Source organism: Nelumbo lutea, chromosome 3, assembly GCF_056320005.1.
Source record: "Nelumbo lutea isolate HS-2025 chromosome 3, American lotus-T2T, whole genome shotgun sequence".
Classification (NCBI taxonomy): Eukaryota; Viridiplantae; Streptophyta; class Magnoliopsida; order Proteales; family Nelumbonaceae; genus Nelumbo; species Nelumbo lutea.
The window spans coordinates 46,469,511-46,496,616 of record NC_142686.1 but is presented as its reverse complement, the minus strand read 5'-3'; the positions used below and the strand labels follow the sequence as shown (position 1 = coordinate 46,496,616).

The window sequence follows — 27,106 nt, the reverse complement described above, 5'->3', positions numbered from 1 at the left end:
GAACTGACGTAGGGATCTGTCTTAATATTGAAAAAGTTAAATTTAAATGCCATTTTAGCTTCTCAATGGGCTGGCCTGGATTTCAGAATTCTGAAATGAGCTTATCCGTATTTTTCCCTTTTTTTCTTTGAGATATCCCGCGTTGTGTAGAAGCCGGGTAACCAACTCATTCTTACACGTTTTCTCGTCTTTTTGAACTCAAAAAAGTGATTGGGTGTGAGAGAAAAAGGCAAATTTCTCTGTGTTCTTGCGGCACTTTATACGGAGTTCTATTTTCCAAAATCGGGTAAGGAATGAATCGTCGAGACGATCCGAATCCCTTTGAGGAAGAAGAGGTCAATCCGTTCGCGGTAACCACCTTGGAATCTCTCTCTGTTTCTGTCTATCTATCAGTACTTCGTTTTTTAAATTCCTTTAGTTGTACCCTAATCTTCAGTTTTGCAATTCTGCATTGGCACTCCGTGTCTGTTTGATCTGTGCACTGTTGCTACTGGTCATTATTTTGATAGAGTCTTTTGGCTTTTGAGCATGAAATATGGTTAGATCTGGGTTTCAAAACGTGGCTGTGTAAAGGCTCCATGAAATTATAGTTTCGTTGAGTTTTGTCTCTCTCTCAGACAGTTAAAGTGGACTGGAAATGGACTGAATAATTCATAATTTATGGATCTGGTGTTTAGGAAAAAAGGTGGCTAAGAGAAGAAAGAGGGTTAATAGACGTGGGAAGCTCTATGTACTCTAGAATTGTCGAATTGTAACCATTAGGAGTATTTTCTAAGTAACTATTGTGAATGTAGTTGAAAACTTTCAACATATCTCAGTCTTCGCCGTCCACTTGGTTCTTCTTGATTATCACACTCCTTGGACTTTTAAGAGTGTTTTTCATTTGCTATTGCGTGTTAGGTTCTCGAATGATTATATGAATAAGTGTTCTGTTTAGGTATTTTAGTAGAGAATTAACAATAAGAGTTAGTGCGAGGATGCACATTCCTGCTTACCCTTTGTTACACATTTTGAGGGTAAGTTATGAGTTTGTTTTCGTAATGGGATGCATTGACTGGGAGATAATTGTAGTTAATATGTTAACAAGGCTATTGCTTCTTAAGAGACATTCAATAAAATTGGAGCAGGGCTGTAGCACACTAGCACTGCAGTATGATAAAAATACTGGAGTGGAGAGATATAACTGCTTGGCAAGTGGACTGTGACACTAGGGGATTAGTTCTTCAATTCATTTTTTGTTTTTTCGGTTGGTAGAACTTCATTTCAATTATAGGATAGAACAAAAGTTCAAGTTTTCAGAAACTCCAGAGGGAATGCAATAAGGAATGTAACTAGGATGTGTAGAGTCATACCTCCCGTTGTATGTTTTACTCTGCATTGAACATCAAAAGCTTGAAGCCTGAAGATAAGCTTTACTGAACAACTGTTGATGTGTTAAAACAGTCTCTATTTATGAAGGAATAATTCCTCTCCCAATTTGAAGATTTTCTATTGAAATTCAGCTTTGAATTCCTAAAATGTAAGGTAATTGGTTGCTCTGACTAAACTCGAAACAGTCTTTCATTAACAAAATCGAATGCTTAATGATGGTAAGCTTGTTTCATAAAACTAGATTTCTTAACACCTAAGAAACTTCTAATATAACACATCCCTTTACAGCAAGTATGAACTGCATCCAGTCCTAATCTAAATTCTAAACAAGAAATTACTAAAACTAGTAAATTGTGATTTTACCATCAGTGTTAAACCGTTGACTAGTAGGAGAGCCTGTGCATATGTACATTGTACAACAACTGTATGGATAACAGAAAAGAAACAGCATAAGAGTTGGGGTTCTTGGGGTAGGAGAGGAAAAATAGGAGATATAGGAGAGAGAATTTTCCAGAATGAAAATGGAGTGGAAGAGATAAAGTAGGAGTTTTAGTACTTGGGAATCAAGTCAGGGGACTGGTGGACTGTAGTGATTGGTTATGTGCTAGAAAAAATGACAAATGAGAAAAAATAAAAATATGGAAAAAGGAGAGGGAACACATACCTAATCTCATGCATGAATTGAATTTCACAATTTTTTTTTGAGAGCATTATTAAAAATCATAGGGGGAGCCATGTAATCTTCTCCCTGCTATAACATATAGTATAGATTACAGGATTAAAACCGTAATTAAAACAACTTTCTAAAAAGAATGAAACTTAACTATGCAGCCACAGTGTTGCATGGGCATAGACATGGGATACTGGAGTTGTATCCAAATTCCAATACAAATCCAAGAGCCTGCCTTGGCAGGATGAGAAAACATTGACTCAGGGGTATTCTATGGAAAGGTATATACTATTATTAAGATGATCCATATTTTTTTGGGGGATACAAAGGAAATGGATATATCTGCAAAAAAAGTGGTGTTAAGTGTTGATTTAATATGGCATTTATGTTATACCCTAGTTGTTCATTTTTGTCAAATAAGCTTGGAGATGAAAATGAAATGTTTTATAAAAGTTTCCTCAAGAAGCCATAGAGTGTTGGACTCTGACTGATGTCCAACATGGACATGTTGTCCATTTAGGACTTAGGAGAGTCCATCAATCACAATGATTTCTCATCAGTTTTAGCTCTGACATTTTTTTGATGAATGAAGATAATTTATTAATCCAGAAATATGAGGCAATACAGGAGACCCAAGAGGAGGCACGAGATGTTACCTCTTCTAGCAAGTATTACATCAAATTAAAAAACAGAAATACCCAGAAATAAAATTACAGAGCAGCCCAAAATAAATGTTTCCTTGAAGCCCCTTGCTTAGCTAACCCATCTGCTAAGGTATTTGCTGATCTTCCCACCCAAAGAGAGGTAACAGTCATGTTTCTTGTGAGCTAGTTGACTTTCCTTGACAGGTCTCTGTGTTGCCGCATAGCTGAAGTTGGGTCTGTCAGCCATCCCACAACAATCTTAGAGTCTCCTTCAACTACCAAGTGCTGAACTCTTAATTGCTCTGCAATCTGAATACCTTGTACCGCCGCTAAAATCTCAGCTCTATTGGAGTCTCCTATTCCCATGGGGCCTGAAAACAATGCTAAGATGTTTCTCTCCTTATCTCTCAACACCCCTCCTATCCCCGATGGGCCTGGGTTTCCTTGGCTGCTTCCATCAAAGTTCAGTTTTGCCCATCCTTCAGGCAGAGGCCTCCACACTACTGATTCTCTGTCCTTCCTTGTATGGTTGTTAGCCACCGCTATCCAGTTTGTCCAAATATCATCAAAGGAGAATGTATGAAATAAGTCCATTGTTCTTAACCAATGAATTGCCCTAGTCAAGATACAGTGCTCAACAGCTTGAATGCTTCTTTCCTTTTCCTTGAATACCCTTGCATTCCTTTCTTCCCAGATCGTCCACAAGGCAGTTGTTCTAATACATCTCCGCATCATTTTTCGTTTTTATGTAGGCCACACAAAAAAGGAAGGATTGAACAACTGACTTAAGTCAGTGGACAGATTCCACCTACACCCAAACAAAGAAAAAATCCAACTCCAAATAGCAGTCGAAAAGGAACAATATACAAGTAAGTGGGAGCAATCTTCACCACTAGCCCTACAGAGTACACACCAGTTAGGGGACAAACACAAGGAAGGCCTTTTCTTCTGCAAGCAGTCCAAGGTATTAATCTTTCTATAAAACACCTCCCAGCAGAAAATAATAATTTTAGGTGGAACCGGTCTAGACCATAGCAGAAAACAGTTTTAGCTCTGGCATTGGTGTAAGCGTTTTGTAGTCATGGTTTTACTTGCTATTGAAATAAAAGTTCTGAATTTCTTAAGATATCTCATATTGGGTCAACAATGTTCACTTTAATAGCAACTATTTTCCACAAATGATGATAGATTGGATGAGGATCAGAGGGAGGAAAGGAGGACTTTGGATGCTATCTTATTAGATCAAAGGAGGCAAGATCTTTGGCATCTATAGTGAACCTCATCACTTTGTATTCCTAGATCAGTCAGCTGAATAGCTAATAGTCTAGAAAGAGGGGTTTATAAATTGAGGGTACTTTATGCATGTTCACATTGGAATATTTGATAGGTTCACAAACAGCCCTGATAGAACTGAACCAAACTGAACTAATTATACCAGTTCTGGTTCTGGGTTTTGCTCCCAATTATAATTGGCGAAGACTGGGTTTTACTGTTCTGAGCTGATTAAAACCCAATCCTTTTATGTATTTAATAATATATAAAATTATCATAGTTTTCTTGTAATTTTTGTTATACTTTATGTCTAAAAGGGTAAATTTATTAAGTATGTAAGATAATTTTAGTTAAAAAAACTTGTTTTATTAACATATAAATAGGTTTACTATTTACTGTCTTTTTAGTAAGGTTATATTATCAAAATTGAAGTTTCAAATTGGTATATTACAGGTAAATGTAGATGCTAAATACTTTTTGAGAAAAGGTAAGGTAAGAATTTTATTGCATAATGAAGGACATTATGGTTCAACAGGTCTCATGGGTAGGAGTGCACACACAAATCCCACCCCAGCCAAAGAGACACACTACGAGTTCCACTGATTTTTGGAGTTTAACAGCAGAAATATATTCTGAGGCTTAAACTCCTTAGTTACAGAATCCAAGGTCGAACCTTGCCCAATGCAAATCTAATGAGATATTCAGTGTTTCTCCTATTGCAGAATAGCCTGTTGTTTCTCTCTGCCAAGATAGTTCCAATTACCGCAGTAGGGATAACCTTCCACACAAACTTTCCTCTCTTACTCAGCCCTGGCGGGTTCCAACTCAATAACAGATCCTTCACAATCCTCGTCATTGGCCAATTTAGCCCAGCCGTACTGAAAAAGTGCCACCAGATCTCAGTAGACAGTGAATATGCAAATGGTCAATAGATTCAGCCACCTGGCCACACAGCCCAGAGTTCTAGTCCTGAAGGTGCACTCTTCTTCTCCACAAATTTTCCTTGGCCAGACATTTACCAAGCACAGAAGCCCAGACAAAGAAGTTCAACTTTGAGGAGGCGATTGGGTTCCAGATTTGTCTAGTTGGAAAAAAAACTCCTGCTTAGTGTCAGAAAGAAAGACTTAATAGAGACTGTCCATCAGATCATCCTTGCTCCATTTCCACGTCCACTTGTCTTACATCAACAACTTGATTGTTGACCCGTTAGCCCAATTAATAATCAATTTGGTTTTTGGTCTGGTTTTATAGAACCAATAGGGTGTTGGTTCAGAACTGGGTCTTTATATTTGTCTTTTTGTTTTGGGATTGGGTCCACCCTGTTCTGGACCCGACCTGACCCATTGACAGCTCTATAAACAAAAGAACATAAAAGGGCCAGATATGAAAAAATAATATAGGATTTTTAGCAAAATATATCATGATTTTGTTCTTTACTTAATAAAAGTGCATGCATTTTCATATGAATTTAACTAGGAATAAATATAAAAAAGCTTTGCAAACACTAATTACTGTGTTGTAATAGGAAATGAGACCTGAAAACAGATTTCACTAGAAAGAGAATGATAATAAGAAGATTTTGCCTGAAATGTTGTTAGGATTGCACATATAAGTGAAGGACTTGTCATTGCTAGCATGTGAGATACAATAATGTGACATCTGAAATTTACTGTCTTAGCTGTTGATCTGATGCTGTTATTTATTCAAAGATATCACTATATGGGAAAATTAATAATGAGATGTGAGTTTCTGCTGACCCTATTTTTATACATTTACAAGTTACAGGATTATTCTAATGTGCACTTCATAGATTATGAATTTATTTGTTTTCTATTGCTTTTTTTGATGCCACTTATGTGATCTCTTACAGAATGGCTCTGCACCTGCTTCAAAGTCACGGATTCCTTCATTCTTACCTCAATCCTTGGGTTTTGGCCACAAACATGATGCAACTGTAGACATACCACTAGATACTATGAATGTGAGATAAATTAATTAATTATATCCTCAAGTTATTCCTTGAAGAGCTGAGTTGTTTATAGGAAGGTATATTGATATTAGCAGGATCCTAAGAAAAGAGAGAAAGAGCTTGCAGCTTGGGAAGCAGATTTGAAAAGGAGGGAGCAGGTTATCCTTTATCTTGATGACCTAGTTTTTTAAATGCTTGTTTGCAATTACATTTTCTTTTTATAAATAAGAGTTTCTCCATGTTTTCTTTCCTTTAGGATACTTATTTTAAATATTATTATGATATTCAACATTTGCTCCTCTATGGCAGGACATAAGACGTAGAGAAGATGCTGTTGCTAGAGGTAAGCTTTAAAATTACATCCTAAGGTGATATTATATAGAGACATGCTTGGTTTATCTCCTATATCTTTCTCTATAGTAGTTAAGGTGTGCTTTCTGATTTTGTCAATGCAGCTGGCATCCCCAAAGATGATAAAAACTGGCCTCCATTTTTTCCTATTATTCATCATGACATAGCAAACGAAATTCCAATTCATGCCCAGAGGTTGCAGTATCTAGCTTTTGCAAGTTGGTTAGGTATGTAATGCATCTTTGTTATGTCTTCTCTTTGTTGAGTTTACTTTAAAATATTTACCCTCCACACTTTTCAAAAGAAATCCTGCCTAGTTTTGGGTGGGTTTGCCCTCTAAGGCTCTAATGCTTGCAATTCCCACTTGTTCCCTGGGCTTTGTTTTTTTTTTTTTTGCAGTGCAATTTCATTTGTACTAGTCCAAATGCATATGAGTACAAATGAGAAGAATGCAAAATTTAGTTACATGTGCTTCAGGCTTTACTTTACTTTGTCTACACCACAAACAAATGAGGCAAAGTAGAAATCATAACAAATTTGAAGAAGAATTTACATTTTATTTTCAGTCCCATGCTGTTGTGCCATAATAAAATTGCATTGTAAACAAATGACTCAATGAGACCCCAATTCTTTTTCTACTAGAACTACAGTCTTGAGGCAAGAATCTTTAAATAACCATTTTAGTTTCCTTGGAAGAGGGTGGGCCTTGGCGCTATGGTTGGGTTGCTCCTTTGCAACTTGGGTGACCAGGGTCAAATCTTGGAAACAGCTTCTCTGTATGTGAAGGGGGTAAGGCTGCATACATCTGTCCCTCCCCTAATCCCGCATTGGCAGGAGCCTTGTGGACTGGGTTGCCCTTTTTTAGTCTCCTTGGAAGTTGCAGCCAAGTAATATCTTATGATTTGGGGGACATGGCTACAAGGAGCAAGCATGCCAATATGGATATGGACATTTGTTGAAAGGAGTTTGGATGTATGCATATTGTTTTAAAATACAAAAGAAGAGAACTTTAACCCTTTGAGTAAGTAGGTAATATACCTTTATCTTCAAGCCTTTTTTGTTGATAATAAATAAAATGGAATTTTATTAAAGAAAAAGCTTAAGGAATTTGGTCAAAAGAGAAGCAAATTCTGCAGCCGGTACACTTGCTAAACAAGGGGTGGGAAGGAATGATTTATTTTGGGCTGTACTGTAATCTTTGTCATCGGGAGGGCTAAGAGTGTTTATCCTTCCACCTTTTTTGTACTAAATTTCTTATTTTAATAGAATTGGTTCTATTATTGATAAAAAAACAAAAAGCTTAAGATACACAGCAGAAATAAGAGGATGATGAGGTATCCTGACAAGAAAAAAAAATAAAATAAAACATGGATGTTAAAGTTTAAGGAAACAGAAAAGAAAGACCCTTCTTAACTTTCCAAAGTGACCCAAAAATCAGATCCAAATGAATATTTTTGTATATTATCAAAATCTGGTAAGATCAAGATCCAGTCTAGCACATTTATTTCCTATTTCCACGTAATGTCTCTTCCTGCTTTTTGTTTGTCTTTCAAAATCCTTACTACTTTCTTTTTTTGATCAATAACCAGAAACTTTCATTAATTAAAGAAGATACAAGTGAACATCCTAGAGAGTGATAAACTCTTTTAACTCTCTTAACTTTCATTACTTTCCTTCCAAAAATACAGCTCCAGAAAAATTTTCCTTACTTGCTGCCTTGAAGCACAGGCCATCTTCCGTCTCATGGTTCATGTGCTGATCTTCACCTTGTGCCAATAAGGAACAACTTATGAAGAAGGCAATGGCCTATTTATTGTTAAGAAATTGAGAATAGTTTTGAATTCTGGTTCATGGTGGAGGGTGAGTTCGAAGTAGTGGGAAGGTGGAGAAAGGAAACATTGATTTAAGCAAAACTTTACAAACTCGAAGAAGTGAAAGTTTCTGGTGTTCTTGAAGATTAGAGAATAAAATTCTGTTTTGGGAAGATCTATGGGTAGGGGAAACCCCACTTAAAGACCAATTTCTTGATCTCTTTGCAGCATCAAACCTCAAGGGGGAAGCTATATCCATGTTGGGAGCACTGTGTCCAAATGGTGTGAATTGGAACTTGGGCTTTAGGAGGGGACTAAGGGAAAATGAGTGTGAGTCTTTAATCCTATTGTTGGACCTTCTAGGGCAAATCCACTTGGACCCTTCGCTGGAAGATTCTAGAATCTGGGTAGGCTCTCCACATGGTCTCTTTTCTTGCTCTTCTTTCTTCAGAGTACCCCCAACCCCCTAGGTGGGGATTTCCCTGTGAAAGAAATTTGGTGCAAGCTTACTCCCTTGAAGATTCAAGCCTTTTGCTAGGAAATATTCCTTGGTAAGGTAAACACTTGTGATATGCTACAAAGAAGAAGGCCATACATTTGCCTTTCTTCTCATGTGTGCTCTTTGTGCAAGGAAAGTGGTGAGACCCTATTTCATTTAATGATATCTTATTCCTGTTCTTTTGTGCTTTGAATTTGGGAATTTGTGCTTCAAATTCTTCGAATTTGACAACAAAAGAAAAGAGAGATGGTAATGTGGAAAGCAACAAAGGCAACAATTTGTTGGGTAGTATGGGAAGAAAGGAATAACAGGATTTTCTTGGAAAAAAGCAGAACAGTAGAGGAAGTGATTGATAGCATCAAGGTGAAAGTAGCTCATTGGGTAAAATCCTTGGATAGCTTTCAAGTCTTCTCAATCACAGTCATTGACTCATTGTAAGAACCTGGTCTAAAGTAGCACAGTCATTGAGAGTAAGAGATAAAGTAAGGCTGGAGTGGAAACCACCAGAAGGCAATAAAGTGAAACTGAATTTTGATGGGAGCTCCTTTGGAAATCCGGGCCTTTCAGGAGTAGGAATATTCAAAAATTCTGAAAGGAGGATATTGAGTATGTCCTCAGGACCGATTGGCACCGGTCTGAAGGAGTGCAAATGGGCTAGCTGATTGTTTAGCAAAACAGGGGGGCATTGAGACAACAATTATTTTGGGCTGCATTGTAATGAGGGATAGAATAGAGTGATTAAAGGGATCATCAGTCCCATCACCAAGTCGTATAAACTGTTTACAGTCTAAAATTTAAATAAAATACATGTTTACTGATCAGCATAGTTTTTAAGGCAATGTTAGGCGACATTGGGGCGTCTAGGCGATAAAAAGTTTATAGTATAAAAATCTAATTTTTGGCTAGTTCCCTAGTTTTATATACCATTCAGCATGTATATTAATTGAAAAAATAGCAATTCTCTTTATTAAGAACATTAAATTTCCTCTAAAAATGTGGCAAATCATCACATCTAAAAGATAAAAATCTTTTACATATATTAATTTACTTATTTTCAAAAATAATACTGCTATAATAAGGATTTTGATAGAGAATTTCACATGAATTAGCAGCTAAAGAAGGTCAACTTTATATGATAAATATTCAAGATGGAAAGTAAAATAGAAAAAACAAGGATGGAGTTTCTGTTTTATTTAATTAGAGAGAGAGAGAATAGAAAAAAACAGAGCCTCTTTATAATTCTTTCTTTCCTATTTCTTTCTTTCTTTTTCTCTCCTCAAAATCCTTTGTTCTTTCAAATTTCAATAGTAAAACATTAAAAGAAAGTGTGTGTGTGTGTGTGTGTGTGTGTGAATAGCATATAATAAAATGTATTTTAACACATACATTAATAAGATACACCAATATAAATGATATTATAAAGGTGCCTGCCTTGTCATTTTTGTCGCCTAGGCAGGCACCTAGTTGCTAAAAGTCAAGGCATTTGGGCGAGGTGACCAACCAAGGGCGCCTAGTCACCTAGGCGATGCCTTGACAACTATTCTGATAAAAAAAAGAGCCATGGTGTATCTTCAAAAGGAGGTAGCAGCTTGGCTGAAAGGATTCCTGGATGTAGCTTTAGTCTTGAGCTAGTCACCGGCCTGGAAGAACTCGATAAAGATAAACGGAAAGGTATTCGTAGAAGAGCTATGATTCAATAGAAAGGGCTGGTTTGTCACAGTCTCAGAATGGTTTGGTGAAGGTAGAAAACAGATGATTTGTGTCCCTATGGGAAAACAGGGCAAGGGGTGGGTACTGTTTGTAAGGGAGTTGCACAACTTCTTATGGAGGAATGAAGGAAAACCAAGAGATATCCAACCCAACCAAGCATTGGAAAATCAATCAGCTATAGACGGTAATAAGGAAGCTCTAGAAAGTGAAGGTCCAACCTATCAGAACTGGCATAAAAAATGTGATACTTGCAAACAAAAGAGTAAGTAGGTGCCTAGGTGGGGTTGTGTTGTAGAGGAGATTAAACGAAAGCTGAAAGTGGAGGGGTGCTTCTATCTTCGACCGTTTCAAGAAGACAAGGCGTTGTTAGAAGTAGACAACCTTGTGGAAGAAATACATGTGTTTCCCATCCAAACGTCTGAAGGAGTAATGGTGATTAGTCAGTGGTGTTCAAGTGCAAATCATGTAGATCAGACAGAAATATTCCGCCTAAAAGTGCTAGGGCTCCCATTTCATCTTTGGTTACCCAACAACTTCAAGAAAATCACAGCTTTGTGTGGAGGAGTCCTGGGAGATTTGGATTTGTCCAATCTCAGTGCAATAACGTTGAAACTGGGAGGTGTTAGAATAGAAACGATACTGAGAACAGTGAAGCTAGAAATAGGTGAAATGCATGAGGTGGTATGGCTGTTGTTGTCGGTGGAGGAGAGACTTTGTAGAAGCTTGCGGGAGGCAGAAGATGATGTCATGGCAAGGATTAAGGAAGGGGGAAGTGTGAAGGAGAAGTTTGACCATTGGTGCAAAGAAAAGGTAAATGTTCAGACCATGGATTCAAAAGAGGTTGGTCAGAATTCTAAAGAGGGACTATAATCTGGGCCATCCATTCCAGATTGTGGGGTTACTAAAAGATCCTATACTGAGGTGGTATGGCTGTTGTTGTCGGTGGAGGAGAGACTTTGTAGAAGCTTGCGGGAGGCAGAAGATGATGTCATGGTAAGGATTAAGGAAGGGGGAAGTGTGAAGGAGAAGTTTGACCATTGGTGCAAAGAAAAGGTAAATGTTCAGACCATGGATTCGAAAGAGGTTGGTCAGAATTCTAAAGAGGGACTATAATCTGGGCCATCCATTCCAGATTGTGGGGTTACTAAAAGATCCTATACTGAGGTGGCAGCCGGAGGGGGCGACATAAAGCGTAAAAATTTTGAAAGTGTGCCAAAAACCAACTTGGAGGTTAAACTGATTGAACCAAACAACCCAACCCCAACTTATATTTTAACCGGGTCATGTGACCACTTAAAGATGCAAGTGAACAGCCCAACCCAAAGGGTTGGAGACGGTAGTTGGGGTCTACTGTCGTCTAAATTGACCCCTGTAGCCTCCTTTGTTGTTGTGGTTTTTGAAAAACCCTCTCAAACCTCTTCCTAAAGCTCCCGGAAGCGCTAGTATAGGAATCGTCCATGCGGATAACAACTAGAAATGGAATCTGGTGGCAAAAATGAATGCTACAACCCTAAACAAACCTAACCCAAAGTTTAAAAAGCCTGAGCGTAAAGATTCTGAGGTAGAAGATGACTGGGAAGACCTAAGGCAAGATGATGTGTTGAGTCAAAACACGAAACTAGCATTGGAAGCACCTCATCCACTAAAACATACAATTTGTGGAACGACGAGCTGTTAGGAACACGGATCCTGTTTGGAGAACCCTCTAGCGAATCCGTGTCGGCCCCAAAAGAAGAAACAGTCGCAAGCACTGCCTCACTCTCGAAGGCAGTCCTAGTTGTAGCCAACAGTGATCCAGGAGAAATTCCAAGGGAGAGACAAGCTCGGGATATTCAGGACAGGGACCCAGGTGTTAGCACTAACAAAAACAAAGATACATAGGAGGAATAGAATTCGGATGCTATCCCAACTTTGCTTGTCAAGGACTCTCACTGAGTGGGTTTGGATCAAAGGAAGGAAATGGACTTGCCGAATCAGGGAATCTCTACACTCTCATCTCCTTTTCCACCTTTTGCTCCTTTGCTTCCTTCTGAAGAGGTCTAATTTATGTCTTTCTGCCTATGCAGGTCTAGCCAAAGCCCCACCTGCTAAGGAACTCTCAATCAGAAGTGCCATAGTCTTGGAGCCTGAGAACCTGTTGGTTGGTAGGGTAGAGGAAGAGAGGGCTAGAATTGTATCCTTAATCTTGGAAAATCTAGCTGACCCGACCTTAGGTTTGGAATGTGCTGAAGTTATTCTAAAGCACCCCATTACCCAGACGAAGGACTTATTTCCAGCCCAAAATGAGATCTTGAAAGGAGCAAAGGAAGTCAAGTGAGAAAGGATGGGATAGGAGTCAGGATGGCAGGTAAAAAGGCAGAAGGAAAGAAAGTTTACGTAAGAAAGAAGAGTAGGCAAAGGAAAAGGAAAACAAGTGAGATTGAGAGGCTTAAGTGGAATAAATTATGAGAAGGAGGAGAGCAAGAGTATGAAGAAAAGAAGAGGGGATTGTTGATTAGTATTAGCCCAGGGGTGTCACAAGTTATTGCTATGAAGTATGAAGACAATAAGTTCGAATGTAAGAGGACTAGGAAGTGCCAAGAAGAGAAGTCTAATCAGATATGTGTTCAGGAACAAAAAACCAGACTTGATGATGATTCAAGAGACCAAATTTGGGGAGCCAGGGGTCTGAGCTGGTCGTATGCACCTTCATGGTGAGCTTTAGGGGAAATTTTGACCATATGGAGGAATAAGGAAATGGATTGTGTGGAAGAACTGATTGGTCGGTATTCAATCTCCCTAAAAATTAAAAGAAAATCGGATGGAAGAGATTGGACCTTAACAAATATGTATGGTCCTAATTCTTACAGAGACAGAGAGGCTTTCTAAGAGGAATTATGCGCTATTAGGCGTTTGTGGGAGGGTCAATGGTGTGTGGAGGGTGACTTTAATGTCATCAGATACTCGGGGGAAACAATCAACCCAAACCAGGGCCTCACTACTAGCATGGGGGAATTCAATAGGCTAATTGACTCCTTGGAATTGGGAGAGCCCCCTTACTTCAGGTGGACTATACTTTGTCAAATTTTTAACCACCCAATCTGCTCCAAACTGGATAGATTCCTCATATCTCTTGATTGGGAAGAAATGTGGGGATCCTTAATAGCAAGAGGGTTACCTAGAGTTACTTCAGACAACTGCCCTATTTGTATTGAGAAAGAAATCCCAGGGGGAGGCCCTTCTTCGTTCAGATTTGAGAATATGTGGTTTGAAGACCCCACATTTAGGACTAGGTTGAAGGAGTGGTGGGAGGGATTCAGACCTCAGGGGAGGCTGAAAATAATAGGATTTGCTAGGAAATTGAAGATGCTAAAAGAAAAAATAAAAGATTGGAATAAAGCCCATTTTGGAAGGTTAGAAGAAATAAAATATAATTTGGTGGGGAGGATAGGGAGCTAGATAGGAAAGAGGCTCTCAGAATTATTTCAGAAGAAGAAAGAGAGGAAAGATGGAATCAAAAGCAAAAACTAGAAGAGATTTTACGAAAGGAGGAAATTTGCTGGAAATAGAAACCAAGGTGTCAGTGGCTATTAGAGGGGGATGGAAACACTAAGTTTTTTCACTCTCTTGCAAATGGAAGGAGAAAGAAGAATTTATTCCTTAGTGTAGAAGAAGAGGATCAAGTGGTAAGAGAGAGTTAGGAGATTACAAGGATTTTTGTAAATCATTTCAAGGAAATTTTCTCAAGTCCACGTGGAGTGATGTCAAACTCGCCAAAGTTGGAAGGGGATGTTCTATCAGAAGAGCAATCACTCTCTCTAGAAAGGAGATTTTCCATGCAAGAAATCAAGGAAGCAAATTTTTCAATGGATAGGTCCTAAGTCCTTGGGCTGGATGGCTTCTCCATGACCTTCTATCAAGAGTGTTGGGATATGGTAAAATCAGACATCTTGGAAGTCTTTAATAAATTCTTTTCCAAAGGGGAGTGTTTACAAAATTTGTTCAAAGGTCTTATCAGGAAGACTAAAAAAGGTGTTACCCTCGATCATTTCTCCATTCCAAGGTGTTTTTGTAGAAAGAAGACAGATTGTGGATCAAATCTTAGTGGCCAATGAATGCGTCGTTGAAAGAAGAAAGGGTAGAGAAAAGGGGCTGGTTTGTAAAGTAGATCTAGAAAAAGCCTATGACTTGGTTAATTGGGAATTCCTCCTAAAAACATTAGAAAGATTGGGCTTTGGAGTTAGATGGAGATCTTGGATTAAAGGGTGCAAAGGATTTCTTCTTGGCTAAGAGAGGAATTAGGCAAGGACATCCCCTATCCCCATTCCTGTTTACCCTAGTGGCAGAAGTTCTAATCAGAATGGTGGCAAAAGCTAATGGTCAAGCCCTTATTAGAGGATGGAGGGTAGGTAAAAATTAAGCGGTTGTTACCCATCTCCAATTTGCAGATGACACCATCTTTTTCTATGAAAGAAATGATGAGGTAGTGGTGGAAAATCTGGAGGTGTTGTGGAATGGTTTTGTGAGAGCGACAAGGCTAAGGATAAATTGGGCCAAAAGTGGTATTATAGGGGTCGATTTGGAGGAAGGAGAACTAATAAGATTTTCTGAGATCTTGGGTGATTAGAAGCTGGCCAATTAGTTACCTAGGTCTACCTTTAGGAGGAAACCCTAGGTCAGTTGGATTTTGAAAACCAGTCTTATAAAGGTTTGATAGGAAGTTAGCCATGTGGAAGCAGTGATTTAAATGGCACAGCGCACAGGCGAGGCGCATTTTGGGGTATGCGCCTCGCCCAGGTCCTAGGCGTACCCCTTTCAAAAGGTGTGCGCTTTTTTTTTTTTATTCTAATAGCTGGGCCAGGGCTCTACCCCTGGATCCCCGACTATGCCCCTCAAGGCAAGCCCGAACAAGTCCGAAGCTTTGAAAACCCCTATTTTCTAATGTTGTTCATTCATTCATTACAATAAAATATCTTCTTAAAAGGCAATGAAAGTTATAAAATCATTATTTTTTATGTGAGAAATAAGAATTTCAGAGGGGCGTGGTACAAAGGCGACTCATAGAATATGTTTTACATCACATTAACTACTTGAAGCAATGCAATTAAGGAAAAAAAGAGATTATGGGTTTTACATGCTTGAAAATGCTTTATATGTTTGCTTTTATTTTTAAATTTTCATTTGAATACGCTTTACATGTTATGTTTATGTATTTTAATTTTAGATAATAGGTTTTTTAAATCATTTATTTTAAAATTTAAGTTGATATTTTTTATTAACAATATGTTTAGTATTTTTTGCATTTTTTTTTTGAATTTTTTGACTTTTTTATTTTTTTAGCTTTTTTTTTTTTGTAATTTTGTGCCTTTCTTAAAAAGGTGCGTGCTTGGCCTTACGCCTTGCGCCTTAGGCGCAAATTGGCCCTTGCGCTTTTAAAACACTGTGTGGAAGAGGAATTATATCTTGTTGGGTGGAAGAATAACCTTGATTGGAGAAATACATGAGAGATTTCCTTTGGGATCTAGGAGAGGAAGGACCATTTGATCAAGTGGGAGCATGTTAGCAAACCTAAGGAACAAGGGGGTTTAGGAATTGGGAAATGGGAACATCCTGATAAGGAACACAACTCTACTAGGTAAGTGGCTTTGGAGGTTTCCCTTTGAGAGTTACAGACTATGGCACAGAGTGATTGAGAACATTCATGGGGTGGATGGAAATGGCTGGGATGCAAAAGTTTCCCCTCATGGTTCTTAAAATTCTCCTTGGAAAGCAATTCATGAAATTTACCCTACTTTCCTCAATTCCATTCGGTTCGATGTGGGACAAGGTAATAAAATTTTGTTCTAGGAAGATCTTTGTGTAGGGGAACCCCACTTAAAGACCAATTTAAGGGGGAAGCTATATCTAATTTGGGAACGCCGTGTCTAAATGGTGTGAACCAGAACTTGGGCTTTAGAAGGGAACTAAGGGAAAATGAGTGTGAGTCTTTACTTTGTTTGCTGGACCTTTTAGGGCAAATCCACTTGGACCCGTTGCTAGAAGACTCTAGAATTTGGGTAGGCTCTTCAATTGGTCTCTTTTCTTGCACTTCTTTTTTCAAAGTACTTGCATCCCCCAACCCCCTAGTTGGGGATTTTTTTGTGAAAGAAATCTGGTGCAAGCCTATTCCCCTGAAAATTCAAGCCTTCTGTTTGAAATTTTCCTTGGCAAGGTAAACACTTGTGATATGGTGTAGAGAAGAAGGCCATACATTTGCCTTTCTCCTCCTATGTGCTCTTTGTATAAGGAAAGTGGTGAGACCCTATCTCATTTAATGATATGTTATTCTTTTGTATTTCGAATTTGGAAATTCTTTTGTACATTCTTTGCTGCAGATGGGCTCCCTCTCAAGATGTGGCAGGACTTTTCAACTATGACTTCTTAAGACAACGAAAGAAAAGAGGGATGGTAATGTGGAAAGCAACAAAGGAAGCAATATGTTGGGTACTTGGGTAGTGTGGGAAAAAATGAATAATAGGATTTTCTTGGAAAAAAGCAGAACAATAGAGGAAGTGATTGATAGCATCAAGGTGAAGGTAGCTCACTGGGTAAAATCCTTGGACAGCTTTCAAGTCTTCTCAGTCACTGACATTCTAAGAACCTGGTCTGAAGTAGCACAGTCATTGAGAGTGAGAGAGAAAGTAAGGCTGGAGTGGAAACCACCAGAAGGCAATAAAGTGAAACTGAATTTTGATGGGAGCTCCTTTGGAAATGCGGGACTATCAGGTATAGGAGGAGTAATCAGAAATTCTGAAAGGAGGATACCGGGTATGTTCTTAGGACCAGTTGACACCGGAAACTCACTAAAGGCTGAACTTTTGGCATTACTACAAGGTTTGAAGCTAGCCAAACAGATGGGATACAGACATGTTGAAGTGGAAGGGGACTCAAAACTAGTCATTTCCTGGGCAGCAAACAACAGCCATACCCCAACATGTGATTAGGGAAGTGGAGAAGATTGCGAAGGAGGTTGAGGCTGAATTTAAATGGGTCCTAAGAAGTGCAAATGGACTAGCTGATTGTCTAGTAAAACAAGGGGCATTGAGACAGCAATTATTTTGGGCTGTTTCCAAGGGATAGAAAAGAGTGATTAAATGGGATCATCAGTCCCATCACCAAGTTGTATAAATTGTTTCTAATCTGAATTAAATAGAATACATGCTTACTGATAAAAATTTTCTAGGAGGGGTGGAACATTATTTAACTGAAGGTTAGTGGATTAGTAGCTTGTGGTTAGGGGTTAATTGGATGTTGCTTGTGTTAGTGGTGAGTTGTTTCAGTTTCTTGGATTGCATAAATTGATTATATTGTTGAGTAGAGCAGGAATGAAGGATTCTGTTTTAGGAGGTCAATCATGCCAAACGTCCTTGAAAATTTCCCATTTTTTCCTCAAAATTTCCCATTTTTCTGTTAATTTAAGAAAGTACATGCCAACCACCGCAAAATATCTTACCAGAGAAAAAGGTGTGTGTGTTGGAATGCATTGAGATTTTTGAAAAGCTAGGAGCAAGAGAAGGTACCTAGGGCTCTAAAGCTCAAAAACTCTAGAATCAGATCCATTACGGAGAAGAAAAACTGGATCAGGCGAATCAATAAGTTATGCTGTCAAGAATCCAGATATGGATATGGACATGGGCAGAGAAATATAGGAAACAGGGATTCTACTCTCCATTTTCTTAATTCCTAGCCATGGATATGGTTATGGGTATAACAGTACAAGTATCTTGTGTAATATGCTTATATCATGAATTTATATCTAGTTTTTGGAGGTAAATGTCATTTCTGAAGACTTGTGTGTTGCCATATTTAATTAAGTTTCTAAATGAGCAAATTTTTTATAGCATAACTTGTTAAAACATACCACTTTTACATAATTCAAAAGTTTTAATGCTATAGAATACACCTAGAAGTATCCATGCAGTATCTGATCTTGTAACTGACACCTGTACATGCAAGTATGGGTATCGGAGAGTGTCATAATTGATGAGTGAAACCAATAACCTTATCACTCTCAAGGTCTCTAAGACCTGCAGTGCAAATACCAAAGGGTGGCTGAATAAAGACAATACTGGGTTATGGAATTACAACAATGAAAGGAGAGAGTTTAGATGGCTGGTTAAAGATATGAAAGTCAAGACCAGTTGGGTGAAGAGATAAGCTAATTCGTTTGCTGATGGGTTAGCTAAGCAAGAGGTGGCAAGGGAATCTATGTTCTGGGGTCAGTTGTAACTCTAACTTCTATTCATGGGGGCTCAAGCCTCAGTTGGGGAGATAAGAAAGTTTATCTCCTTGTTTGTAATTAATATTTCTGATTGATTAATGAAATGTGTTATTGATCAAAAAAAAAAAAAAACTATGCCCATTGAAGATGGGGTTGTTACTTAACTCTGAAGTAGTATTCTAGAATTTTTGTTGCTATATCCAGTTCTACAGTTGTATAGTTTCATGTTAATAAGTGATGCATGTAGTTTTCTTGGTCAAAGGATATGTGAAGTTTATTGTTTACCTGTTTGTAATAATTTTCCTTTCCATAATATAACTTCCCTACAACCATGTTTCAAGAGTAAATAATTGTTAATAGTTTTCTTGCAGGTATAGTTCTTTGTCTTGTGTTCAATATTCTTGCTGTGGTTGTCTGTTGGATTAAGGGTGGAGGTAAGTTGTTCTGGTTAACAAGTATTCATTACACTTGAGAGAGTTATTTTGATAAATTTTGTTTAATTGGAAGCTCCTGAGAATAGGGTTTATGATCTGCAGGTGTCAAAATCTTTTTCCTTGCAACAATCTATGCTTTACTTGGTTGTCCTCTTTCATATGTCCTATGGTACAAGCCTCTTTATCGTGCTATGAGGTAACTTTCCCAAATTATTCACCCATCTTCCTGGATCATTTTGCTGTCTGTGCTAGAGGATGTTATATATAGAGCACCTTAGAGCTAGTGTTCATTCTTCTTAGACCAAACTGTTAGTGGCTAGAGTTTCCATGTTAGAATGTTATCTTTTTTTTTTAATTTTTTTGATCAGCAACACAGAAATAATTTCTTTAATTAGAAAAAAAATTATGGATACAAGAAGTCGTGAAAGAATTCAGCTTTAGTAAACCAATCCAAAACAAATTTACAAATGAGCCCAAAACATGTGTTCTTTGAATCCCTTGCTTAGCTAAGTTATCTGCCAAGCTGTTGGCAGATCTCCTCACCCATCTCACACGGATTGACATGTCCCTTTACAGCCGTTTAAATCTCCTGAATTCATTCCTCAACTGCATGTCACCCCTTTCCCCTTCTGCAAAATGTTCTCCTATTGGTGGAGGCCTACCTAAGGTCCTTGGTTTTATCCTTAGACCAAACCGTTAGTGCCTTTTGATTTCAGAAGATGATTCAGATCTTGTGGGGCCAATGCTTTTTAGATTGTAACGGAAAGTTTATTGTTAAATATATATTAAAATGTATAAAAGAAGAGGATAAGAAGTCCTATAATATCATAGGGCCTGTTTTTACTTCTAGTAGTTAATGTGTCTGCTGAGATAGGAGACGGATTAAGTTTTCTGCATGGTGTGGCTGTATGGATTTAACTTTTTCATGATCGCTACTTGTTTCTGTTTGACAGGACTGATAGTGCACTGAAGTTTGGATGGTTTTTCCTATTTTACTTGGTGAGTTTCTACATGTTTTAACATCTGGTTAGCATTTCTCTTCTCTTTGATGAGTTTTTGTCCTTGTACTAATGGTATGACTGTGGTGCAGCTCCACATTGGTTTTTGTATATTTGCTGCTATAGCCCCTCCAATCGTCTTTCATGGGAAATCATTGACGTAAGTTTTGTCGTTATTCTTCTTTCCTTTTCTTTTCTCTAATTGAGAGGAAATTGAATTTGTAAGGTAGTCAAATATTTAGCCTTTTGATCTGGAGTTGTAGAGAGAAGGAACTATTGTTACGTCTTCCAACTGGAAATAAATAACTGTAAAATGGCAATCTTTTGCATGTAGATTTATAACATTAGGTTTTTACTGCATTTCCTTGAGGAAATTGGCATTAAATGACTAACATAGGAGTTGTTTCCAGTTTACCTGTCATATTTGTTGTTAATCTGCACTTAGTCCTTCTTATTCATGTGTTTTGGGAAATAACTCATCTAATCGACGCAAAAATTGTAAACAAAATGTTTGGATGTTTTTATTTTCGTTTTCTATTAGTTTATGTATTAAGATAAAGGTTACTGAGTAAGTATTAGCAAGATGTAGGCTCTATTAGATATTTCTGGAACTTGTGATATCTAACAGAACAGTGTTCATTTGCTCATCACAGCTTGATGAGTTTGAGCATCAACAGCTGTATCCTTAGCTATATGCATCCCTTTGCCTTTGGTTGGAATGACTAGGAATAAATAAATAATGATATTTTGGAAGATGAGTGTTTCTCCTCCCAAGAAGTTGTCCAGTTAGATCAAGTCTCTCTTTGCACATTTTGTTATCCTAGGATTCTTGAGAAAAAAATCTCCCTGTACTGTTGAGAGTTTAGACAAAACAAAGTATGATAGGAAATTTGTGGCTAACAAATTGAAGATGATAAAATAATTTTATTTAAAGAAACAAATATTTGCATGAAACCCCCCCCCCCCCCCCAAAAAAAAAAAAAAAAAAAAAGAAAAAGAAAAAAAAGGAATACAGAGAGCTGGATATTTATTTTCCATGAGTGCTTGTGGTCAAGGCCATGGTCTGTTCTCATGCTATATTTTTTATCTTTTTGTTCTTTGTACCACAGAATCATCAGCTTAGATCACCTAATTCATGAAAACTGAAGTGAACTTTTCTTTCCAATCTCAGGGGTATACTTGCTGCAATTGATGTCTTCTCAGACCATGTATTGGTGGGGGTAAGTTATTTAATGTGTACACATCTTTTCAACTTAGTAACCTGAAATAGTACTTGTACAATGCAATTTCAGTTGAAATATATCTTATTTCTACCAAAAATAAGTTTACAATGCAAATCATCAGTTTTTCTGGCTATATTTCCTAGAATATTAACTAATGGAATATTTTGACAGAAGCATCGTTAATATTTTATTGGAATTATGTAATCCTAGCCTAGGAAGCCTTTTACAGATATTGCAGCTTGCTCTCACTCTTTTGTTATTTTGATGCATTTCATTTGGTCATGTTACTGAGAAAAAAATTCTGGGATTCAATTCAAGTGTACGGAACTTCATGGAAATTACCAACTATGAACACAACTATGAACAGAAGAGCCATTAAAAATGTGTTCCTTTTCAATTCGCTATCCAGTATTTGCAAACTTGTTGGACACAATTAGTTCATCCTAGGCCACACGCTTAGGGATTTATAGCATAGAAATCTAATTGGTTTAGTATCTCTGAACTGTAGCTATACTTTGTAATTAAAGATTGAACTGGTATTTCTCATTGTCTTAATGTGATAACCTTAATGCTGGGGAAAGGAATGCGTTTTATTTTGGATTTAAAGAAGTGATTTTATATGAATCCTTTCCTCTTTATGAGGCGGGAGAAACCAACAAGGAGAAAGAGGTAAACACACCTACAAAGAGGTGTGTTTGCAAGGAGATTATGAAATTTTAGCAGTCTTCTGCAGGGTTTACTAAATTTGAAGTGGGGGAGGGATCAAGAACAAGATTATGGGAATATGATTGGACAATGGAGTTAAGTGGGGAAGTTATGCGAGCTATGCACAAGATTATATAGGTTTAGTTCTAATACTATTAGTCAGTATTTTGAACTGATGTAATCAGGTGTTTTGGTGCCCAACATTTAGAGGACATTTTTTGGATTGGGAGCTTGAGAAGCACATTTGTTTTCTTAGAAAACCTGAAGCTGAACAAGTTTCTCTTTGTGATAGTGATGCTGGATGGTGGAAAGAACACTGCAATGGTCAGTTTACGTTTTAAGTCTTGCTATGATGCTGGTGGAGGTTGATATCAGGGGGATTTGGGACAAAGGGACAAATCCCATTACCTCTGGAGTGGAAGCATTTACATGGTTGTTGACCTTGTATTCTCACAATTGATCATTTGAAGAGGGAATTTAAGATGACAAGTTTATGTTACATGTGCAATAATTGCAAAGACACTAGGCATTTATCTCATGCAGTGTGGTGAATTTCTTTCGGAGCTTTTTTTCTCAATTTTGATTACAAATCTTCAAACCTTGCAATTCAGGTATCTTCTTTGTGGTCAGTCAGTGGTCACACATACAAGGATCTAAAAAGGCCAATTTTAGGGTTGCAACTTGGTCTGGGTTATCCTGAAGCTAATCCAAATTCAACATGAAAAAAGTCAGGTTGGGTTGAGCTCAGCTTAGGGTTACGGTTGAAAATTATGAACCTGACTTAAATTCAGATTGGGTTATGGGTTGAGACCTTGAGCAAACTCACCCAACCTGAACCCAAACCTAATATTTCTTCATATGATTATGTATGTATCAACAATTCTAAAATTAAAGGCAAAATTTCCTAGTACAAGTATACTACTTCTAATGCACTATAACTACGTCTTTGTATATATTATAATGCTAAAGTGAGCTGGCCTTAATCCATTGATCTTAAATCTAAGAAATAAGTAAAAAAATCAGGTGCCAACCCACCCGACCATAGGGTTAGGGTTGGGGGTTCAACTCAGGTTGAGTTATGGTTGACCCCAACCCGACCTAACTCGGCCCAACTTGCACCCCTAGCCACACTCTTTTGGAGCTGCATTTCTTTTTGCAGTCTGCTGCAGTAGCCTCAGAGAGAGGAATAAAGGATTGTTTGATGGAAAAAAAGAGGAATGTTGACATGTTATATGCTGATATTGGCACTAAATTGTAGACTTGGTTTAGGTGTCCCCAAAGTTTTTGGGAGTAGATCTTCCTCTGGGTTGAGTTTTAGGAGACTGTTTGAATTGGATTCTGATGTTGTAAACATGTAATCTGAATTAAAATCTGGGAAGGTTGTTTCTGATGTATGTAAAAAACCTTAATCATTCTTACTTTCTTAGCTAAACAATGTTAGAAGTGTTAAAGATTGGACCTACTAACTACTTGACCATCTTTGTCTTTTGAGGTTCTCTTTGTTCTTGTTCACTCAGTAGTGTGGTTTATTTAAACCATGAGTGTTGTTCCAAGTAATGCTGGGATATAATTAATGTTGTTTCTCTGCAGATTTTCTACCTTATTGGTTTTGGGTTGTTTTGTTTGGAGTCACTCCTGAGCTTGTGGGTACTTCAGGTCAGAGCTAGAACCATTGCCACTGTTCTATTTATATCTTTTGGTGCTATTTGATTTTCCTTTTAATTTGTCAAGTTATATTCCATCAGTTTTGTTAGACTTGAACTGGATTTTATAGTCTAAAGTTTGAACTGGGAACTGGAAACAAAATGGTCTTTGATTGCTTGGTTCTTAGAAATGTTGATTTGGTCAAACAGATCCCAAATACGTACTAATAGACAAGGATTGAAATCAAGGTTCAAAGTATCGACACAGGCCGATACGCCGTATCAGTGCTTTTTTATGTTTTATTTATTTATTTTTTCAAAACCAGTTCAGAGGGGTCGGTTTAAGTCCCGGATACCCTCTGAACCATGGTCTGACCCGATACAACCCCTGGAGGGGTGTATCGGGAAGCCATTGGCACGATACGTATCGGCCCATATCGGCCAATACGTGTCGATACTTTGAACCTTGATTGAAATATTGATACGATACATCTGATACGGGGCATATTGTATTGGTTTCGTTAGTGTCTGGCATGGGATATGCTACAATTGGAGGTGTGTCTTGCCAGTTGTGCGTATTGGACCGATACAGGTGTATCAGTCCGTATCGTATTGTATCAGCCAATACATATTGACACATACTGATATACATCGATATGCTACCCACGAGACGTGAATGCACATGTGCACACCCTTCTACTAAAAAAAGAGACCTGTAAGGATTCAAACCCAAGTTTGGACCAAAGAAAGCTCTTAACGTTCGCGTCCATCAAGCCATTATGCTACTTCATCTTTTGTGTTTACGAGTAAAATAAAATAAATTTTGTTACTTAATTGTTTAAATGCAATTCAGATAAATAATACATAATAAAGTTAATTCCAACTAAAAATTAAAAAAGTAATACTTAAAATCAGTATTTTATAAAATAATAGAATAAATAGTATGTCAAATCACATTTATCTCAAAATATTATTTGAATCTCAAAAAAATTATACAAATATAATATTAGTAAGAGAATAATTATTTTAGTACTTAAAATTTATAAATTTGCACATGATGTGTATCTTATGTATATATATTATATATATAATTTACATTAAATGAAATCATATTTATTATTTAGAAAATAAAAAATTGTTTACAAAATATTCAAAAATTGAATCTATCAAATCTACTAATCTACATTCATATAAAAAAGTTTTTTAACTTTAAAAAATTATAGTAATAAAAATATTAATAATGGAATAATCATTTTAGTAATTAAAATTTATGAATTTGCATATGATATGCATCTTAGAAATTTTAATAGATTTGATATATTTCAGTTGACCTCTTTGTTAATGTAAAAAAAGTAAAAATAATTGGTATAATAATTGAAATATAATAGGAAAATATGTTTTGCATTTTGAACTCTTGATTGATACATTATGAATAAAATTGTATGATATCTATGCATCCTATTATATTTATTGCAGTACATTTTTTCATATACACCATTAAAATATACATTTTCTATGTATTTATACATTATTTGACCATAAATTTAATATTATTAATGTAATAAGAAAATTTTATGTGTTTCCCTAGCGTATCCAAGCATTTCCATATTTTCTGTCCGTATCTATGTGTTTCCAAAGCGTATCCGTATCCTAGTTGTCCCATACAATACTCGATGCCAATACTTTAATCCTTGTTAATATACCTGTTCATGTGCTGGTTAGCTTGATGGGTCGGCCCGGCCTGACCTGATACTTTTTGGGCTTGGATAAAATTTCAGGCCCGTGGGCTTGGGCTTTCTCGAATAAGCCCGGCCCGGCCTAAGCCTGACCCGATACTATTATATATAATAAAAATATACATTAGTTATATATAACAAATATATATAACATATATCTGTTTATTAAATTATTATCAAATATTAATTTACTATTCAGGAAATATGAATTAAAGAGGCAAAGCCTGGCCTGAACCCGACCCGTGAACAGGTCTACGTGCTAATAGTTGTTGCAACATCTAGTGTTTATTGTTTTATGCTTATTTTGATCTAAATAGCTTCAGAAAGATAATCTAGAACCACTTTTTTTTTTTTTTTTTTATACATGTTGAGTCTGACAACATTGTATTCCCTAGTCCCTACTATTTTCTAGATTGGTCTTTCTGCAGGGTCAAGCTTGTTAACAACATAGTTGTGCTATATTTTTGTCATCTTTTGATAGGTTTATAATTTCTTGTCTATCTTACCCAGGACTACGAAACTTGAAATGGCTCCCAACCAGGCTCCACTACACAAATTAAAATGACAAAAAAAAAAAATCCTTTCATGCCAAATCAGCCCAACTCCCAAGAATTGTCATCCTGCCAACATAAAACTTCCTGGTTGGCTTCCTTCCGTCTATTCAAAGGAGTAGAATAATCCCCATCACTTTCTTTCTCCCTTTGAAACGATTTGCTCTAAAAGCGACAGAAACTTCCAAGAAAGTTGTCCAGCAAGGAAAAAGGCCAAGAAATCAAGACAAACACAGCAACTGTTGAAAAGTATACTAATAAAGCATGCTCAGAAATTAATAATATGTAAGAGTTTATCCCAAATTCAACAGTATGTTAATATATTCATTCCTTGCTTGGTACCATACAAGAAGATGATGCATCATGTGTGTGACTCTATTCTTTGTTGGGCCAAATTTTTAGTGTATGTGTGTACTTTAGTACTGTGTAACAATTGCTAACTTACCTTTCTCACTCGCATCTGTTTGCAAAGGTTGACTTTTTCCTTGGTTCTTGCAGAAAATTTACATGTATTTCAGAGGGCAGAAGTGAAAACTGATTCCATGATCAATATACCAATTGAATGTTCTACTGTAGCTGCTGCTTGTGGTGTCCCGACTTAACCCTTTATATATATATATATATATATATATTTTTTTTTTTTACATTTTACCCGTTTTATTTGTGTTTGATGAATTATTGATGCACACCGAGTAACATTCTTAGGTAGGTGTGCTATATATATAATATATCTTCTAGGTTCCCATATATTGTAAGAACTCATCTCTCTTTTGTGCTTCTCTTTTACCATTCAGTGTACTCTAAGCTGTGTTCGTTTGATAGAAAATATGAGAGAATGAACTTCCCTCAAGTTTCTGTTTCACTCTTATTCTGTGATCGGGTGTTTTCCCATCTGTATCCGCTGAAGACCAACTTGTGTTTGGATGATCTTATGTGGAGATTATGATGATCTGGCTGGACTATTTTGAAGGTCAGGAGATATATGTGTATCCCAGATCCCTCCAGTTGATTGAAACATCGAAAGTTCACAGATCAATCAGCATGTGCATTGCACTACGTACCAAAACCCATGGAACGCTAACCTAGTAGTGTGGTAAGGTTCCTTCACTAGTGTTTGGTTTGTCATCTTTGTAGTTGGTCTTATGCTGTTTAATCAATGGGCTCCGGCTTCCAAACGACTGGTGGTGGTAGGTTAGTTGCTGATAGGCTTATGGCTTAAATGGAGAAAGATGTTGATCGAAGTTTCTTTGCCCACGCAAATTACAGTGTAGCTCGAAGGG

The 27,106-nt window shown here is 37.2% G+C and overlaps 1 protein-coding gene across 1 annotated transcript; it reads left to right on the top strand.

Annotated features, from left to right (window-relative positions):
• On the top strand, window positions 1-26,676 carry LOC148864718 (secretory carrier-associated membrane protein 4-like). The gene is made up of 12 exons (XM_088981367.1): window positions 1-350; window positions 5,828-5,938; window positions 6,022-6,084; window positions 6,236-6,269; window positions 6,382-6,504; window positions 18,908-18,970; window positions 19,073-19,166; window positions 19,924-19,969; window positions 20,061-20,128; window positions 21,140-21,188; window positions 23,487-23,552; window positions 26,325-26,676. The coding sequence occupies exons 1-12, from the start codon at window positions 294-296 to the stop codon at window positions 26,355-26,357; spliced, it is 807 nt and encodes a 268-aa protein (XP_088837493.1). The 5' UTR covers window positions 1-293; the 3' UTR covers window positions 26,358-26,676.
• The last annotated feature ends 430 nt before the right edge of the window (window positions 26,677-27,106 follow it).

What these genes read in the sequence shown, in the direction of transcription:
- LOC148864718 (XM_088981367.1), top strand. Translation starts at nt 294, where the DNA reads ATGAATCGTCGAGACGATCCGAATCCCTTTGAGGAAGAAGAGGTCAAT. An exon ending in CCTCTTTATCGTGCTATGAG is followed by an intron (nt 19,167 to 19,923) that starts GTAACTTTCCCA and finishes TCTGTTTGACAG; the next exon opens with GACTGATAGTGCACTGAAGT. An exon ending in TTTCATGGGAAATCATTGAC is followed by an intron (nt 20,129 to 21,139) that starts GTAAGTTTTGTC and finishes TTCCAATCTCAG; the next exon opens with GGGTATACTTGCTGCAATTG.